The following is a 20,962-nucleotide window of genomic DNA, read 5'->3' as shown; positions in this document are numbered from 1 at the left end:
CGTCTTCAGCAAGCACGGCCGGGTGGGAGACGCCTACGATTGAACGTTGCGATTTTTCACTCACGGTGTCTTGCGGTACGGCACCTTCCTGCCGTTTCATCAGTAAGCCGGGGCAGGCGCTTCTTCCACTTTTTTGACGCTGCCGAAGTAATTTTCATGCGCTGGCTGTACGTAGGCTTCATGCATATTAGTAAATTAGGGGTAACCAGTCATGTTATCAATGTCTATCAATCTGATATCAGTGGTGTCACTCTCAAAAAATAAAGCAGTATTATTGTTTCTGCACTGGGTAAATGTGGTTGACGACTACTGTTACTGACGTAAAAATTTCTGAATACTGCTCACAGACTTTCTCCTTTCTGATCTATGCCAGAAGCTACCCTGTCATTGAGCTATGTTCATATTACTACGTGTGCTAGTTCCAGCCTTTCGTAAGCAATGATATTTTTTTTTGATCGAAAGCAAGATACGATGCTCAACTCTTGCCCGCATTGCATGGAAAGCAGCGAGGCTTTGAACCTCTGTTTACGTTTACGGTGTGTACCACTTAGTAACAACGACCGCAAGGAGCAAGTGCAGTTTCTTTAGTACAGACGTGCATTTGAAAGAATGGGAAGGTTTCACCTATCTTTTCAGAGTACATGTCTCGAAACGTTGGAGGGATGGCTAAGTTTCATCTGTACCAAAATTTCAGAAAAATAACGCATGAGAACTTGTTAGTAAAGTTTATTCACTCGCCGAAGGGGCCATTTTAGCTCGATGTTCAAGGGACTGCTTGAAGACATTTGAAAATCGCTTGCTGCGTTTCATCCTGCAAGGCAAAGTAAACTCACTGTTGCATCAATATAATTCAACTACTTCCCTAAATATTTCTTCGTTTTTTGCGGACGTGAAGGTGTTTCGAAAAGCGATGGGGTCGCGATGCAGGACGCTCCGGAACACTGAAGTGCCTGATGTCATAAGGTTCCACTTCACTGCGCCTGCATCTCCTAATTTAAGATACCGATCACAGCATGCGAAATAACTATTTTCAGTTATTTCAAGCACCCAGAAAAGTCCCTGCTTCATATAATATATTATACAATATATTAACACAGTATCATGGCAGCTTGGTTAAGCGTGGATAAATGTAAGTGGGAGCCAATGAGTAAAGAGACATATAAAATCTAAGGAGTTAGCGCAAATGTACTCATCGGTGGCAAAATTTTGAAGCTGAAGGTAGAGATGGAGCATGTGTTATATAATTTTTGAAGCAGAATGCAAATTAAGCTTTGGAGAAGCAGTAAGTGCAAAAATTTATACCACACCGCAGTAGCCACTAAAAAATGCAACGCGGCATAACAAAAAAATTCTACAGTACACAGAACGCAAATGACAGGGGGCATGGGAAGGATTTCTAATTTTGGGTCTTTGGCGGAAGTAACTCTTCAAAAAGTGTTTCTGTTGAAAACAAGTTTTCAGAGCGCCTCATGGTATAAGTGTTGTGGGAGAGGAGCTATAAAAATTGCCATCATCTTACCGTAACTTGCACCTACTTAGGTACATGGCAAACTGGGTTACGTCCCTGTCCAAGAAGACTTTGATTACATCTGAATTGTTAAGCAAAGTGAATACGACAGTAGATTTCCTGGAAGGGAAAAAATGTGTGCCACACCATTTTTAAGATATTTACTGCAAATGTATCGCAACATGGGATAGACTCCCGGCTTTTTTTTTAAATTTATATTGACGAATGGAATACTACCTAAAATATCCCCATTTTAACATAAAATATCAGCCAGGCTTTTGTAGTCGCGTAGAATTTGAACGTGACCCATTCAAGGGTTGGTCATTTGGGTGTGTAGATAGCGTAATTCACAGAATGAAAAGTTATTGTGTAAGATTTTGCACTCTTGATAGATAAGGGTTGTATTTATTAATACAGCAGATTTTATCGGTTGATAAAATGCGCAAAAGAAAACTGTGCGGAAAACATATGAGTATTTTACCTGCACTCACATGTAATAAAATGTGATGCTGGCGTTCCAAAAGTACGCTCAGAAGAGACGTCTCAAGTTAAAAATTTTCTTCACTTTACCGACTTGTTGTTTGGCTTTGCGACCTAATAACCAATGCGTACTTATTGAAATATTTTCAGTAGAGTACCTTCTTGCAGCAGTTTTCCAAAACCTTACTGTCAGTCTGAGATTAATTCCTTTTCTTGAGGTACGCTGAACTGAATCTAGAAGAAGGTAAGTAGATAGCATGTAGAGAAGAGTAAGCTAAGTATTTCCTCTCAGCCAAACAAAGAAAACTTTCTTACTCTAGCCTTCTGTGTATTTGCTGCAGACATGCAGTAAAATTCAATAATCTGATTGCTGTCACCACGCTAGACAGCTTTATCAGACTGCCTTAACAGCTGCCGCTGTTAGTGGCCCACGTTCCAAAAAGTCGCCAGTATATGCTAGCCAAGGCCAGTTTCACATGGTACGACTGGAATAAAAAAACTATCAGACGGTTTAGCACGGCTAAGCGCGGAATATCGTGCAGTGGCACTAGTTACGGTGGGCACTTAAGGTTCCTACCTGCTAAAGGCATTTGACCCAAAGACCTTTAGAGTAACGGCCTTTGGCCGAAGGGCCTTTGCCCGGAAAGCATATACCATGAAGGCCTTCACCCAAAGGCCTTTGCACTGAAGGCATTTACCTTGAAGGCTTTCACCCAGGTGAAGGCCTGCGAAGTGTACACACCTGGCAGGTTGCCCACAACCGGGTTCGGACACGTACAGGGTTGGTCAAAAATTTCCAGGCCGCAGGTTCTGATTTCGAGTTGTATAATCGGGCACTTACGGCACCCATGAGATGAGCCTTCTTCTCACCATGCAGGGGATTTGAGCTTCGCGGGTGCCAAAAATGCCCCACTACAATGCTGAGAAGCAGACTTTTGACCAACCCTGCACATATGCCCGAAATCGGAACATGTTGCTAGTAGTGCTACCGCACTGAAAATCGGCGCAGCCGCTGATGTCACAATGGCATTTGCAGAAAGCATGTGCAACGAAAACCCAGCGAATTGTGGCAGCAAGCAGATTTGCTGCTTCCTAGGGTCTCCGCGTCGCTGCTCCCTTCCACGTGACTGCGCGTGACATGACGTCACAGCGCTCCATATTGGTGAGTCGCAGAGCGGTTACCCCGAGTCTGCTGCAGTTAAACTGGAACCGGGCGGAAACCTATCGCAAGTCACTTGCGGCTGCACTGGCGCCCTATCCTGTCGCAGGCAATATCAGCAGCGGCAGGCGCAAATGGCAGCACGCGAAACGGACCTCAGCCACGGTTCGGGGAGTGCGAGGGAGTGAATGGCTTGGAGCAGGAACACCTGCGGAAGGGACAGAGCGGCAGAAGCCATTTGTTGGTGCCCATTGTTCGGCGCCAGGTGCGTCTTTGCGCGAGGAGGCTTTTCGTCCTCATCTTCGCCGAGCGTATCATTCGATGCGATGACGGGGCCGTCCAGCAGGTATAAACGGCTTTGACAAATAAACTCCTCGAGTGACATGCGTGCTATTGATAAGCCCATCCTTTTAAAATTTCAAGCAGAAGCCGTAACATCTGCTGCCAAATCCGATCCACAGCGTCAGCATGGTCTAGATGCTGCGGTGTGAGTAGTGTTACGAAGAAAAAAAAAAGTACTTTTCATGGTGACTAGTGATGTCGAGTACAGACACCTTAAATCAACATTACGAACTATAAAACCGCTTGAATAATTGGACAGCGGCGAGATTAAACGCAGTACACAGAATATTTCACGTAGCAGAAGACCACCTAAGAAGCTGAATAATCAAAACTATCTGATAAATCAAGCGAACCAATCCAGCCAGTGAGGATAAAGGATGCAATCACGTCACCTATATAAGTGCCACCGATTATCTAAGCACGAGTATACTGCCGCTGTAGCTTGTGTTACTAAATGTACAGGAACCGTCAGCCACTGCGGCTTCGTATGTACGTGGGGATGCTTGGGAGGGCAATTGGTCTTGTCCAGTAGGTCACCAAGGTTCTAAGTTCTTCACTGAGCTTAAAAGGGAACAGCGCAAACAAAGGACGAATAGAGGAACGTACAACACAGGCGCTGTGTCCCTCTCTTCGTCCTGTGTTTGCGCTGTTCCCGTTTGAGCAATGTTGAACCAACTAGCCCGTAACAACACCCTTGTATTCTTCACTGAGAAAAGATTTGTTGCTGCTTGCTGTCGAGGGGTTCGAGCCAAATGGCGCCCAGCAGGCGGTCGCCATGGCTGGCGCTGTACTTCCGATAGCTTTTGCGAAAGGGGGAGACGATGAAAAGTAGAAGAAATGCTGTAGCTTGTCCTTACGAGACAAGGATTAAAGGTTTTCAAGATTTCGCATTTTGACGGTTGAAACTATTCCTCTTTTTTAGTACGTGTTGTGCAAAATAAGCGCTCCAACCATTCGCTTGTCCTACGGCCAGATGAGCATCGGAAATTTTCATCTGGTGCGAAAGTCGCAACTGCGAAAAGTGAGCTTTTTTTTTTTGCGTAGGGTACGAAGTGAACGACGCTGAGACGACGCCAAATAAGAGGAAACAATTGCACTGACGGTCCTCCTTTGTGCCACTTCGCGAGCGCATACCTCCAAGTAACGCTCATGATCGCTAGGTTGACGTCTTTACCCAGTTGCGTACTGTTTCCTGCATCCACTGTGCGAGAGCAGACTTCCAGGTCTTTACGCCGCCACTGCACGCGTTCACGATTCCGTCCACGGTGACGTGTTTCCTCTGGCATCTGTTCTGGTCTTTTCTGAGGGTCACATCTTCCTGTGAATGCGCTCTTGAACGCAACCTCTTTAGTCAGAGAGGTGCCGTCGTGGCATCTGGCTATGCCATCTGCGTATAGCGCGAGCTGTCATCCTATAGCGATACCGTGCACGCGTTCAAGGTCGCGCGCACCACCATGCAGTTGCGTCGTACGTGGCGTAGGACGTTCACTATTTGAAGCATATACTGTAGGCGCCAGACGGATGGCGGAACTTCCACATCTGTAGACCCTGCAGTTCAGCCCCTTTATTTTCCTTACCCAATCCCCTGGTCTGTCTGACTGGCGTCAGCGAACGGAAGATCAGGCTGTTACGATCCGTCAAACCGCCAGCTTGCTCAGCACTTAACCTTGAACTAATTATGAATTTCTGAGCTAATTCCGTTTCATTTCTTCCTGCATATTCATTTTAAAATAACAAAGCTTGGCTCGGTCTTGCGGTGCCACCTAAGCTCTTATTTCTTTCATGTTTTATTTATTTATTTGAAATACTGCCAGTCTCTAGTTGAGACCTTAGCAGGTGGGCATAACACGTATCACAGCAGAGGATAACATTTCTAAAAGCGGCTGTGCGAAAGACAGCTATAACTTAGACAGTTCATATCACAGAAAAAAATAACTCAAAAGAAGTTGACATATTTGCTCAAGTAACAGAAGAAAAAAACATGCTCGTTCGAAAACATGAACATTAACATGGGCACAACAAACATGAACATCAACATGGGCACAACACGTCGTGTACTCCTTAAAATAGACAAAAATGCAGAAAAAATCTTTCTAACCACTCCTCTAGTTTTAAAACACGGCTTCTAGTTCGGTACAAAAATTTGAAAATGAATCGGCGTTAGTTATGGATTCGTCTAGACGGTTCCATTCTCTTGTTACTAGCGGGAAGAAAGAATTTTTGAAGGTGTCACTGTGATAAGTATATTCGGTTAGCGTATACGCGTGCTGGTTTCTTAATGCACGTTTTAGTGACAGTGAAATGTACTTTGATGAATCGATCTTAAAATTGTTATTAAGGAGCTGATAAAGAAATTTTAGTCGCGCGCGCTTTGCCCTTGTTGACACCGTTTCAAGCCTGGAGATTTCAGCTAGTTGTGTTGGTGAGTCGTTTTTTTTTGTATCTGTTGTGAATAAACCTCACTGCTTTACGTTGAATTCTTTCAAGTCGCGAAATATTGGTTACAGACTGAGGAAACCAAACAGTGTTAGCACAGACGACAAGATCTTCGCACTCCTTTTTATAAAAACGGATGCTGCAAAATTATGCAATGAAAACTGTTCACTGGCTTTCGAGAACGCACCAATAGTTGCTTAATCAGAAGAACGAAATGACATCAATATTTTAGTCATCCATATGGGACCAAAAACGCACCATAGAATGCATCAGTTGATGGTTAATGATCCTAAATAGCATTATGGTGAAAATAAGGGTACAACACGCACTACATATTGGATGGAAGAGAACGAGGGTATGGCATCAGCTGTGTATAGTTAGCTACAGTGCACCTAAAGTGAACGAAAAAGAGACATTGTAATCAGGCTTATCCTTTTTTGAAAAAGTGACCTCAAAATATGCGTGGTCCGTCTATTGGCAATAAATGGCCTAACGAAGCATACCTCTTTCAACAGTCCTTTCACTTTGTCCGGAAGCTCTGGATCCTGTAAAATGGCAGAAAAAAAGCACGCACTCTGAAGATAATTTCATAGTGCGTCGCCTTATATTGGAGGAAGTGTGCACGGCCTATGGATGGTTCTGCCGTTAAACAGTGTTATATACCTAGCTTCTCGCCGGTTTAACACCTTAATTCTAAATACGATTGCTGTCATGTGTGGGGTCGCTTATGATATCACGTGTGATATCGCTCATTTTCCAACGTCAGAAGAGGCGTTAAAACTGTAATTAGTGCCTTGGGGTCGTATTACGCCACCCGTGCATCGCTGCTGTTAATACATACTGCGTAACATTTATGCAGCCAAGCTCTTTCTGCAGCTGATATTGGCAGTATTAACTTTGGCACAGAAGCTGAGTTAACTTTATGCCCAACAGGGATATAGTCCTTGTGTAATCTTTCAGACGCCCTCTTCCATGCCCTGCCGGTGGAGATACCTAGATGTTTTATTTCAGCGTTATACGATGACGCAGCCCGCAGGGGCAATGACGTGCTTTTAAACCAAATAGCTCACGCTATATTTGTACTTTTTGCGAGCTTCAACGGCAACACAAGCTTCTAAACGATGAATTACAAAATAGCTGATACTTGGGATTTTCTATGTTTTAATTCAACGCCTTTAGTAGCCTCAGGTAGAAAACAGTGTGCCATCGTTCATAGCATTCACCGATTTTCTGGAGAGAAGTGACGTCACCAGACCGGAAGTGACGGCTTTACCGGTATAGGCATCAACTGCTTCTACTGTTGTCGCATTGCCAGCTCATAATGTATTTAGGTGCCTGTGTTAATTTTTTAAATCTTATTTAGGGAAGCCATGCACACGAAAGTATTTGTTGGGACCTCGAATTTCAGAGCATCAATTTGTGCAGTAAACTTGACATCCTTGACGTCCTTCATCGCTGCCATTTTTGTCAAAGAATTTCTGAGGTCACTCAGAACGACCTTGCGAGTGCGAAACTCAGCTAGCACAAGGGAAAGAAATCACATTGCTAAATGTGACCGTTATTGTTTTGCTACGGCGTGGCGAGACTAGCAGTGCTGTTCTTTGCGCTGAGCTTGCTGCACCACGTACCATGCTCTGAACAAAGCTGTGCTTAGAGATTTAAAAAAAAATAATTGCAACGGTCAACCTTGTGACTTAGAGCTCGCTTTGACCACGCGTACCAAGAAATTCTGGGCAAAAGAACTTTTGAGCGGGAAACCTATTATGAACGAAATTTTTTCACATAATGTAAGATTTCTCTATAACATTCAATATATCCGCAGATCACCCGACGGCAATCTTGTATTTTTTCTTGTATTCACGTTTTTGCTATGGTCAGAGGTGTTTCCCATTGGTTTTCTATGGCAGTCTTAACTGTTCGATCCAATCGCTGGAAACAGTTTAAAAGACAGATTTTGCTACATGTCAGAACGATGCACCATTACGTTCAATATTTCCTTAACAGTGTCTTACAATTTTTCAATTTTTAAAATTTTTCCCCGAGAAACCTGGACTTGGAAGTCAATCACGCCCGTGTCCACACAAGGCTCACCGTTGCCACTTTCACTCCCTGCGGCCGTGGACTGCTTAGGTCCACCATGCAAAACTCGCTCTAACTGGCGCCTACAGCGGGGCAGATTGCGCCCGGGTTCACGGGCGGGTGGGCGTCTTTTGGCATCCTTGTACCTCTGCCCCGCTTTCACTAAATTATTCGAGCCAGCGGTACAAAATCTGATGAATCAAGGGCTCGCAACTGTGGTGTATTATTCGCATTTATGAGTAATTACGCGGGTCACACTGCTTTGCTGTTGTTGTTTTTTTCAGAATTAGCGAAATTTTGCGCAAGGGGTCAGTCAGCGTATACTCACTGCTTTCTTGCAGATTTCGTCGGCGAACGGCTGCATAGGTTGGCTGATCTTAGCGACGATCTGCAGGAAGTTTTGGAAGAAGATTTGATTACGTCACTCAGTTGCACAGACATCCAAGCATGCAACCTTCCACAGAGCAGGCGTGGCTTGGGATCTTGATTGATTAAAAAAAGCAAAGCTGGAGTGGCTATACAGGTTAGGATTTAGATCGTGGTACAATCCTTAGAATTCTTTATACACTCGTCGCAGTCTTCTCTGATCTACATGGCACTTGTGCAAAACGTGTCAAAATTTCCCAAAGGGCAGCAGGAAATCTGGAAAATAGGATGTTATCAGATTTAGGTTACTCAGGCCCTTCAAGAGAAAAAACTCTGCACTACTGCTGCAAAATAGTTCGATATATGTTTTTTTCTTTCACGGTGTTTGACAAAAGCCTCCTATTTAGGCGCCTTAATTAAATGTTTTTAGCATCATTTCAATGTCCACTCTGATTTTTGACGACGCACTTGCTGTCACCTTATGCGCCGACTGTTTGCAGAACGAATTGGGGCAGTAACATGCTTCAGATTCATCCTGACTTTTGTCTGCCATCACCTTCTGAATCATTGCTGCCATTTCAATCGCGACAATGTCCAATGAACCATGCACGTATGGGCCTAGTGACATTTTAGCTATGAACACAACAGAATTGCTTGACATGTGAATGGAATTTATGCATACTTCTAGCGGATAAGCCTGTTCAATAGGCTCAACGAGTAATGTGGTCAACCTAACATTGACAACTGACCCCCCAATAAAAAACGCTAAAATTCATATTAATAGTTGACGCAGCCACGTTAACAATTATTTTTAAAAACAAGCTCAAAAAGATAACCCAGATCTGCTCGATAAAAAGTTAACAGAAAGCAGCCAGATAACCTAAATCATACCAGTGCTAAGTAGGTGTTGCTATATTTTTATAAAATCGGTATGAAACTGAGTGAAGTAACCAGTGTGTATGCACAACACATAAAAATAATGAAATAACTTTGCCTCGAGCCGGTGAGCTTTTTATACGTCGCAAGTGCAAAAGGCTGCGAATGCCGATGACATACCCAGCAAGTCTGGACAAAAACACTTTTGAGCGGGAAACCGTTTATGAACTCCATTTTTCATATAATGTACGAATCCACTACAACAATCAAAATATCTACAGATCACCCGACGGCAGTCTTGATTTTTTCTTCCACTAACGTTTTTGCTATTGTCAGAAGCGTTCCAGATTGTTTTTCTATGACAGTCACAACCGTTCGATGCGATCGCTGGAGAGACTTTAAAAGAAAGCTTTTGCTACATATCTGAATAATGGACCATTACCTTCAATATTTCCATAACAGTGCCTTACATTTGTCTAGTTTTCAAGATTTTTGCCCAAGAAACCTGGACTTGAGACAAACTAAAGTAGCTAAAATTGTTTTACGTATTGAATGGGTGACAGCCCAGATGACAGCTCGATGGCATTTTACTGAAACGTTTGTAGGATCACGTTGAGGCGATATCCTATAGTACAGGGTGGGTAACGAATGAGGAGCTACCTGAAGGGTCCAGATGTTGTCTAATGAAAGGAAATAAGTTAAAAAGTAGTTTGGAGGCTAAAATATTGCATAGCGTCATCGCATAATTGTTCTTTTCATGCCATACATTAGTGAACTGCTATTCACGTACTCATCGTGGAAGTATGGGCAGATAACCTTATCGCAAAGAGAGGCTCGTGCTATGCAACTATGCGCTGAGCATCGAGCCAACCTTGCATGAGAATGCATGATTTATTTCCTTTTGTTTAGTTGAAAGAACCGCAGTTGAAGAATGGATTGCAACGTAAAACGTTTGCTTACGTTAGCGGCTTCCTTCTGGAAGCACTCCAGGAGAGCCTTTCTCCGGGATTCGGCTAGTCCTGTTTGGAAGAGAGGCGTGCATAAGTTTCCGGGGCTGCCATTCATCATTTGTACGAACGTAGAGGGAAAAAGACCATCTTTGAGGTGCCAGTAAGATTTACAGGTATTCTGCACCAGGAGGACCGTGACCAGTTGGTCGGTGAGACGACCACGTCAGGGGAGAGCTCTTACGAAAATGGTCCGCAGACTTCTTATAGACTCCATTGCCTTCCTATAGATATTTCTCTTTGTCAATTCATAGTCTATAGGCTGTCTATAGACAAATTTCTAATAAAACTGTATGGCCATAAATATATAGATTGTCTCTACATTGTCTGTAGGCTTTGTGTTGCCTATAGATTGTTCTATATAGGGTTTATCTAGAGAGAGTCTATAGACTTTATAAACAGAAGTCTATGGACAGTCCATAGACTTTCTAAAAAATTTTGCAAAAGGAGTAAAGAGGTAAGGTGGGTGAGGGGATTGTAGCGCTGTGCAAAAGCGTGTGCAGGCAGACATCCGTTGTAGCTGCAGTGCGTCTATACATGTATGCTTGCACACTTATGACCAAAGTTGTCGTTTTGAGGAAATCTTAAGGAGACTTCTGAGATAAATGGTCACGTGTGTCAAGAAAAATAGGTATCGCTGAGTGAGGGGAGGCGTGTTTGTAAGCCCCTAATGAAGATTATAATAATAAAGTTTATTTGCACCAAGTACGACATACAGGATGCTGGAGGCCTGCAGAAAAAGCTGTCATGAAGAGCGCTTGACCAGGCCGCAAGCCCCCTTTACACTGGTTATTTTATAGTGTGGCAAAAATAGAAGTCATGACGAACTCTTGAAAAGTAAATCCAGACTAATAAACAGTTTTTCAGTGATATCATACATAAACAGAAACAGTAAACTGCCTAGCAAAGCAGCCCCGCCGCGGTGGCTCAGTGGTTAGGGCGCTCGACTACTGATCCGGAGTTCCCGGGTTCGAACCCGACCGCGGCGGCTGCGTTTTTATGGAGGAAAAACGCTAAGGCGCCCGTGTGCTGTGCGATGTCAGTGCACGTTAAAGATCCCCAGGTGGTCGAAATTATTCCGGAGCCCTCCACTACGGACCTATTTGTTCCTCTCTTCTTTCACTCCCTCCTTTATCCCTTCCCTTACGGCGCGGTTCAGGTGTCCAACGATATATGAGACAGATACTGCGCCATTTCCTTTCCACCAAAAACCAATTATTATTATTATTATAGCAAAGCATTCATTACACACTGATCAAAGCAACACATATGAAACAAGAATGAAATGGGCGAATAAAAAGGAGAACACAAGGCACTATCGTCGCTTGGGCACAAGGCAAGTAAAGAGACAAACACCAAGAAAGTAATCGTCAAGTCAGAAAATGTGCTTTTCAGTCTTAGGGCCGTTGTACGATCGTTTTGGAGCGCCTTCCGCCTCGTCCGTTTCGCGAGCGGAGCTGGCGGATCCGCCTCGTTCGGCGAACGGATGGAAAGTTGGTGAACTTCAACTTTCTGGCGGACGAGCGCATCCGGCCGGGGACCGGATTGCAGCTATTGGCTGCTTTTCCCGTGACGTCAGTGACGTCCGAGCCCCTCCTCCCTCCGCCTCGGTTCTGCTCTGCCCCGGCCTGCCGGGGCAAAATGGCCATCCGTCGACTGAACTGGGGAGCGCGGCCTGGGCAGTGGCAGCGATGGTGGTGGTGGTGGTGGTTGTTGCTATGAAGGGGGGGAGGGGGATCTGGTCCCGACGCATGTCGTTCCTTTGGGCATCACTCTTGGGGAGCGGAGGGGGGGGGGGGGGGGGGCGCCTATGCATCGGTCCCTCGCGAGCACGCGAGGGAGAGAACGCAGCTTCGCATTTCTTTTCCCAGTGCGAACTTGAAAAAAAGAAAAGGGAAAAAAAAGGAGAGAAAAAGTAAAGGGAATGTGGAATTCAAAGTGAATACCTTTTCTGTTTTGGGGCGGTCATTTTCGCAAAATACTTAATTTTGTAGGTGTGGCTGAGCAGGTCGGTGCACGCAACTCTGTTGGCGAAATAGTTGGCATTTCGTTTCGTTCTTCGCTGCATAAGAATTGCAATATTTTTTATTTCAGCATAAAATGAAGTGCCCATAAGGCGATACGCGAGGCTGAAGAGAAAAACTAAAACACTCACGAAATGCGCCTAGCAGCTGCTCGCTTATGGCTAACGGAAAAATGATCTAAAGTTAATCTACCACTGAGATAAACGGCTGGTGTTTTTATTTTAATGCCGATCACAGCGTACGCGTATCCCCAAAACGAAGAATGTGCAGAGCCGTCGCTGATATGCAAATGCTCATTCAAGTGCAAGCAGACATTTCGACTACTTTTACTTTTAGTAATTGTTTAGATGTAGTTAAGTAACTTCGGAAATTAAGCCGGGCATCACACGCCGGAACAAAAAGCCGATCATTGCCCTTGTCTCACATGCGTCTGCATAACGCAGCAGTTGATGTCAGTCTCCAAAACAATATTTCGCATTCCCGGACTGGACTGGCGCAGGGCTTTACTGGCAAAAAAAGTGTTTCGTTTCTAACGAGGAGGGGTGCATAGACACATTTTTTCTTATATTGGAATATTTGGCTATAACAATCACGCATCTACAGGCTTGCTATTAACGTTTTGGTATCGTCAACTGGCCGATGCGAGCGATGGAAAACTTACAAGACACTGAAGGGATAGACCATCACCTTCAACATTTCCATTAGAGTACCGTGCATTTTACCAATATTAATTTTTCCCCAAGAATACAGGACATGTCCGGAATATCTATAATTCTAATGGCAGCTCTTGGCCATTGCTGTTCATAGAAATATTGTGGCAGCCCTCGACGCAACAATACGTTTCGGCGCGTGGAGCGATGCTGGCGGTGCGCTCGCGCCGGCTAGGTTGCCACCAGCCGGAGAAGGCTATTGGACAGACGGATATGCCCGGCGCGCCAATCGGCATGCTGGGACCATCCGCCTCGCTCGCAAGCGCCAAAGTGATCGTACAACACCTTTCCGCCTCACGTCCGCCTGGCGGCCGAAAACTGGCGGACCGCTCCCGAAACGGACGAGGCGGAAGGCGCTCCAAAACGATCGTACAACGGCCCTTAGGAAGAGATATTATGAAGGGATATTTGATCGTCCTGTAATTGAGTATCCTACAGTAGTTGGTTATCTTCTGCCTGCATTCCATTTGTTATTCTTTATATTTTAACTTTCCATTCTTCGTTTTGCCTTAACAATGAACTCGCTCATTATGCGTGAAATGTAACTAATCTCCTTGCTTTCGATGTGCTGCAATTCATACCCCTTGAACAACAATAGGAAATTGGATTAGCATTGCTTCACTTGCTCGCTGAATCAATGCACCACAGGGCAAGCAAGCCTAAGGGAACTGCGTTGTTGCGCCCAATACTGTCAGCTTCCAAGACACAGCAAGGCGCCCGAGGCTTCTCTGCAGGAAGGGTCGTGGCATCGGTCACCTCACTGTGATGCTCTGAGGAAGTGATTTCAATCGAGAGTTTGTAATCGTTCTTACTGCGTTAGCAGAATAGTCCTTTTGCGAAGAAATAGCTGCGGTCTGTGTGTGTGAAGCCGCCACCCACAACAAGCCCACGCAGCATCGCAGCGGAAAACCGATGGGGAAATCGAATTAAGAGATGCAGGGGCAAAGTAAAATAACGCGAAATTCGAAACCAATACGGCTGAGGCAGGTTGGTCGCATTGCATCGTATGACCGTCCGCCAATTTTACACAATTCAACTGCAAACCTCCTACTGATCGGACCAGCGTAAAACCCAAATAACATTGGAACAAACGGATACGCCTTTGTCAAAGATGTATAAGGATAGAAAACTCAATAGCCCCTCCATGTATTGCAGTTACACTTGATAAAAGCACAAAGAAGGACTGAAATGTACTTGTGCCTTAAATTTATTAACCCACACCGACTAGAATTTTTCCTGAGGAAGACCCCTTTTCTTTACACTGCTTTCTAAGCGCTGCTTCTGCTGTGTTGCTGAGTTCAGAGCGGGCGTAGGGAAGCCGCCAGCATCTATCATTTGGAAACGCATTCAGTGGTACAAGCGATAGAACTGCAGATAGGTGATTAGGACCTTCGAGACCCAAAAGGCAGCAGGGCGGATGCCACTTGTATTCTGAATTCCAGTGGTAACTTCGGTGGCACGAACCGCTGAATATTCTCGACTTGGTCGTTGTTCACCTAGATTCCGGAGGCACGTGCACCCTCTGTCAAAAGTTAGAGGGGTTAGGCTCCAAGCCATGTAGTCCAACACACATGGAAGTTCTAAACTTCGGGAAGGTGGGGAAAACAGTTCCTCTCCTTCCAGGCATTTAAAAGGATGCTAGCGATGGATAACGAAGGGCACAGTACACACCACTACCCAGAAGGAAACCCCCTGGGCTGGAAACATATAAAAGGTGGACATGCATTTGGTTGTTGTGAGTTTCTGTTTATTAATAGAATAAAAACGGAACGAGAAGTTGTTGCTAACGGCGGCATCTGCCATCGAAACCATAAGCAGCTGAGCTGCGGCTAGCGGGAGTAAAAGGACAGGAAGAGGACAGGGAAGGGGAAAAGAAAGAGGGAAGCGATGGAAAGGAAGAATAGGAGTAGAGAGGGAATGGTGGTGATGGTGGTGAAAACTTTAATAGACACAGGGGAGTTTAGGACACGCAGGTCCTTGGGCCCCACACCGGCCCCACTGCGCTCAAACGTTCATTTCGCGGAGGCTCGTGACGCTGGCAGCCCGGCCTGCGGCGATGGCTTGCTTGGCCGTGTCCTCGAAGCGCAGTAGGCTCTCCCAAACCTCCCAAGAGAGACAATGTAAACTATGCACAAAATGCAAAATTCACGTAGGGTGCGGCGCTCGCGCATGGCTACCGCGCATGGCTTCTACGTCCTGGGGCGCTTGTTTGCATGGGGATCGGATGTTTCTCTCGCTGGCACTGATGTATTATATCGACTGAATCATGTCCATCAGCGCTGTTGCAGCCAGAGTTGGAGCGCGTTCATTCTTAATTGTATCGGCTGTGTACTCGCGGGTTCTTGATCTGAGCCATCGCGATATTGAAACTCAGCTAAAGGAGCGCAAAATCCAGCAAATGTTTCGCTCATTGCATTGCGCAGCGCAAATCTTTTTTTTCACTCCTGCTGCTACTCTTCCCCTCTGTGCCACGTTTCACGTCTTCCTTTTCACCTTGCCGTTCTGCGGGCGAGATTCAGCTGCTGTGTGGAATCAACCGAAAAACACTTTTTCCCGCTAACTCCGCCGCAGTGCTTCACACACTGTTTTCGCTGCAAGTCACCGCTGTGCAGCTGTTATATACGTCATCCTCCGTGCTGCGCCTCAACAATGCAGCTCTTTCCTTCTATCCACTCTACGTGCCGGCCCACTACCTGGGTTTCTCTCTCTGATAACCAATCATTCATTGCCTCCTATCCTTTCAACCGAGCTTCGCCCTCTCCTACTCTCCCATGCTCGACTGCGCTCTTCGGAGACCACCTGGGGATCTGAACGTGCTTCGACATCGCACTTCACACGGGGTTTATGCGCTTCGCCTCTGTCGAAACTGAAAAAGGCGCCCGTGTGCTGTGCGAAGTCAGTGTACGAAAGATCTCCAGCTGGTCAAAATTATTCTGGAGCTCTACGTATTCCCCCAGCACATCCAACGACTGACTATTCAAACTCGGTGTCCACAACACCTTTGAAGAACTCACAGAAGCTACCTTTACAGAGCAAATATCCTGTCTAGCCAACTCAGACGCCGGACGCACGTTATTATCCCAATTAAACCTCACCCCAACTACACACCCTACCGAAAGGGTCCCCCTTTCTCCTATGCTCCGCTCTAACCTCAACATACCCCCCCCCTCCCCCAAGAACCCTGAGCGAGACAGGGACCGTAGTGCAGCAAGGGCTCGGGCCCTCCACAAACAGTATGGTGAGGACCATGAGGTAGTCTACGTGGACGCAGCGGGATATACGTCAGGCTCCCTTATGGCCTGGCCGTAGCCGACAATCAAGCAAAGTTTCTTACCTCCAGCTGAGTTATCACCACTTCTACCACTTAGACAGAAGAGGCAGCCGTCGCGCTTGCTCTCATTTCTACATCTGCTACAAAAAATATCTCTGACTCCAAATATGCCATTCTCAACTGTGCCAATGGCTGCATATCCCGCACCGCTGCTCTTTCACTATGCTTCTGGCAGCCCCGGCGCCCCATAACCCTCAGCTGGACGCCAGCACATGCCGGCTTCCCTTGCAACGAGGAGGCTCATTCCTTAGCCCACGGTCTCCCATTCCGAGCAGGAGGAGTCGAGCCCCCTCTACGGGCCGGGGAGCGCCTGTTCTCCTTTCGTGATCTTCTCTCGTACTACCGGGAACAACGAAGGGAATATGCACCCCCAGACCCATCACTCACCATAGCTCAGGCCGCACACTGGCGACGACTACAAACTTGGACTGCTTCATACCCCATACTACATACTACATACCCCGTACTACATGCCCGATACCCAGACCAATTTACCTCCTCATGCGAACTTTTCGGCAAACCAGGAGACTTTCTACACACCCTCCTCACATGCCCCACCTTCACTCATCCCCCATCACCGACCGTTGCGGAGTCTTACTGGGAGACTTATGACCGGAACTTCTCCTCAAGACCAGCGACGGTATCATCTCCAGCGCGCTGAGAAGCATTGCGCTCCAAAGGCTATCCTTTGCTTTGTAAGGGTGCCTCCTCACAGTAAGGGAGCACCCAAGTGACATGCAGGGGGCTTCGCCCCCACCATTTATATTGCTGGCAATAAAAGTTTCCACCACCACCACCCTCCACTAGGGTACCTCTTTCTCTCTGTCTTCTTTCACTCCCACCTTCGTCCCTTCCCTCACGGCGTGGTTGAGCTGTCCACTGAGAAGTGAGACAACTACTTCGCCTGTCCCTTTCCCCAAAATCAAATTTATTTTTCACACCGACGCCGCGAAAGTAGGAGAGCCATTAACAGCTGTCACTGTACGAAGATTGTTCTGCGGGGTAGTCATTTGTATATTGTACAAGCACTTCGCAGGGCACCTGGATTAATTTGATAACGGTGCTTATCGACATCTGTCTAGCTTTTGCACAGCTATCTCCGTCATTGTTTCGTCTTCTGGTGTTCTTTGTTTAGTTGAACATTTCTCTAGTATTGCAGAGACAGTTGAAGATTCGGGCAGCTGCTATGAACGATATTACATAACCGCTGGAAGGCTACACCCGATACATTCACCGCGCGGCGAGAGCAATGAAATTAGAGAGTTTTGGAATAGTGTGGTTTTTATTGCTAAAGAAAAAAGGATGACAAAGGGTGATCAGTTCATATGTGCAGAATCCATAAGCTTTTTTTTTCAGTCATTGCTTTAGCGTAAGCCGCTAACCCAAACAACAAAACAGTCGTTCGGATAACGTTGCTTAGAGTCGGGCAGCACTGTGGCGTCCGGGGAAAATTTGAGGCCTAAGATACCGGGAATGTCATGATTGCTTCGGGCTTTAGGCAGCTTAGGGAGTACGCACTGTTTGCTCGCCATGGAGAGTTTACGTCAGAAACCAGGGTCTGTGAGAACATCTTGGGATTTGTGACCTAAAAAATGGGTCATATATCTTTGAATTACGTGTATTGTCCACTCATTATTAACTCTTCCTTCTGTTCTGAAAATTTGAATAAAACCTAATATGAAGCGAAATAAGGGAGGAAGCGTCTTCAAGGTGTTTTTTTTCTTAATCTGTACAGGTCTTTCTTCAGATAAGCCGTGAAAGATAAGACAATGGGGCTGTGCAGCTGTATTGTACGGCATGTAGGACATTATGTCCATGGTGGTGGGTAGTTAATATATCTTTAAATAACTGATATAACTACGGTTTTAAGTTGGTTTTAAGGCAATATACTATAACGCAGAATTTGTGGGATTGAGGAGAATTCAGCAGGACTAAACCCTTAAGAGTCTCAAATCGGCACTCTGGTTGGACATAATGAACGGTAAATTTTGCCTACAACACGCCCCGATACCAAACCCGACGCGCAACATGCGCCGCAAATAGCATAGCCGCACATCAAATTGGTAAATTGGTTGCTGGGGAAAGGAAATAGCGCAGTATCTGTCTCACATCTAGGCTGACACCTGAACCGCGGCGTAAGGAAGAGGGTAAAGGAGGGAGTGAAAGAAGAAAGGAAGAAAGCGGTGTCGTAGTGGAGGGATCTGTCTCATATATCGTTGGACACCTGAACCGCGCCGTTAGGGAAGGGATGAAGTAGGGAGTGAAAGAAGAAAGGAAGGAGAGGGGTCGTAGTGGAAGGTTCCGGAATAATTTCGACCATCTGGTTATCTTTAACGTGCACTGACATCGCACAGCACACGGGCGCCTTGCGTTTTGCCTCCATAAAAACGCAGCCGTCGCGGTCGGGTTCGAACCCGGGAAGAAAGCGCGATCGGGAGACGCGCACAGCATTCCTCTCGGTGGTGTCGAGTCTTCCACTTGACGCGGCGCATTCATGCAGGCAGGCACCTGCATTCATGCAGGCATGTGCAGTAATGGCTGCCAGTCTCGCTACACCTGCTACGGCGTGCCAATGCATTTTACCCACCTAGGTTGAACGTTGCGCCAGTCTCGCAATTTATTACCGAAACAGTCCAACGTTTCGTTCACGCTGCTGCTCTGCTCTCGGAGCGCGCCTCTCTCCGCAGGTTGACAGTTTGTCTGCTGCACAACAGGTCTGGAAGTTGCCGCTTCGTTTTCTGCTCTTAAAACGCGTTCTACCGGCGTCATGTACGGCTACGCTAATTCCGGAGCATCTCACGCGTAGGTCACGGTATCGGCTGGTTTTGCAAGTATAATGTGGTGATTATCGCGAACTGCCATATCGGTTTAAAATTTATTAAACTGTGTTTGCTTACTATGTTGAATACCTACTAATCCGGCATATGACATTTTGCCCTAAAACCGAAAGTAAAGAAGTTCATTAGAGTATAATGTCAACCAATAGCAGTTCAACCGCCTACTTCCTTGCCTTAACGTCCGCCTTACCACTCATTACAACCGCACAGTCGTATTCCGCCTCCGCATTGTCGTATCTTTGAGTGTTCGTTAGAGAAAACTGTGTACAGAATGAAAAAAAATATATACCGTATAAGAGTGCACTTTAAGCGGCGTAATGTGCACACCGGAAACGTAACCAGCGGAAATTTATTTCGACATCAGTTGCACTCAGCGTTAAACGGGAATGTGTGGGTAACTTTTTTTCTCAGTAACTTTTTTCTTATGGAAAAGGAATCGACAGCTAACTCGCTCCTAAATGATAGCAGCAAGGCCAATAGAATGCGTCACACCTTAGCGACCCATCAAAAAGCGTCCCCCCTCCCCCCCCCCCCCCCTTCCCCCCCCCAACCCGCGCATTTTCCTCTCAACTTCATTTTCTTTCTGACGCTTAGGTGTGCACTGGCGTCCTTTGAGATCTGGAAAAAGTTGCTGGCTGCTTTTCGCGAACTGCGATGCATAATGGCAGCAATAAAGATGCACTTTAAAGGCAAGAAATAGGAAGATTTCTTGCATATTTCTGTAATCATTTTTGAATAATACTGCAAAGCATTTTTAATGCACAAGATTTAAAACAGAAGATCCAGAACCAGCTGTACAAACACAGTAGGGCAAAACTTACTTCTCCCGTGACACCAGTGACAAAAATCATTTCAAAGCAGTCTGGGCTTGGGATGTATTTAAGGATGAAATAAGAAGATATAGGCATACCTGTGCCGTATGTTATAGGAAGAATATTTATATAATCAAGAAAGGTACTGTAAGAGAAACGGACTGATTCGTACATCATTAGCGCATTATTTAATACATTAAAACGTTTATCTCCCAAGGGAACTTACCGCAGAACCGTTTGAGGCTAAGAGCTGGTTGCTCCTCGGCTGCTTCATTGCGCATAACGAAGACCGCCCCGATGAGCAGGAGCAGGGAGAAAGCGGTGGCGTCCATTGACAGTGCTGTCGTAATGCAAGTGCTGCGAGAACTGCTTGGCGTCCACTTGTTTAGCGACGAACGCGGGCTCTTATACAGCCCCGGGCCTTGCAAGCCCTGCAAGGACTCGTCCTTTCCCGCTAACAAAGCAAGTCATTGGCCAACGCTCAGAACAGGGTGGAAAAACATTCCGAGTGAAAATCAAATGTCAGTCTCAGAACAGAAATAGGTATTGAAGGTCCCTTCTTCTGGACACCTGCCGTTGGTCAGGCTGTGTATTAGGCCTAAAAAAATAGAGAGCATGTGTTGATTGTTCCTTTATTTTCCAATTTGTCATTCGTCACAGCGGTTTGGTCAATGAGGAGAAGATATGGAGTGATGCTTTCATAGCTGTCGTGGTTTTTCTTTTGCAGATGGATATCCCTATAAGCCAATTGTTGTGCGGACGCAACGGCAGAAAAAAAAAAACTGCCGGTTTTAGGTCTTGTCTGGTTAAGTGCTCAGCTCTTAAAGTAAAATGAATGCGCTGCAGCCCCAGGGTCGTAATTTTAACGTCTGCGAATTGGTTCTCCCAGTTGTTGTGCTAATGAGGTTAGTTCCTAAAATTCTTTACTTCCTCTGCGTGGTCCCCTTTGGTTACGTTGAAAGTTATGAGTTCTTGCAGCTTTTAAAGCTCCTTCAC

The 20,962-nt window shown here is 45.9% G+C and overlaps 2 protein-coding genes across 4 annotated transcripts in view; one reads left to right on the top strand and one right to left on the bottom strand.

Annotated features, from left to right (window-relative positions):
* Positions 1-20,962, top strand: part of LOC144100790 (uncharacterized) — a 272,474-nt gene that overhangs the window by 15,569 nt on the left and 235,943 nt on the right. The window lies entirely within an intron of this gene.
* On the bottom strand, positions 711-20,446 carry LOC144099973 (uncharacterized). The gene is made up of 5 exons (XM_077633026.1): positions 20,193-20,446; positions 10,206-10,264; positions 8,332-8,391; positions 6,428-6,469; positions 711-811 (listed from the first exon to the last, which is right to left on the bottom strand). The coding sequence occupies exons 1-5, from the start codon at positions 20,296-20,298 to the stop codon at positions 764-766; spliced, it is 315 nt and encodes a 104-aa protein (XP_077489152.1). The 5' UTR covers positions 20,299-20,446; the 3' UTR covers positions 711-763.

This window comes from Amblyomma americanum, chromosome 8, assembly GCF_052857255.1.
Source record: "Amblyomma americanum isolate KBUSLIRL-KWMA chromosome 8, ASM5285725v1, whole genome shotgun sequence".
Taxonomy (NCBI): Eukaryota; Metazoa; Arthropoda; class Arachnida; order Ixodida; family Ixodidae; genus Amblyomma; species Amblyomma americanum.
This window is presented reverse-complemented; position numbering and strand designations above follow the sequence as displayed.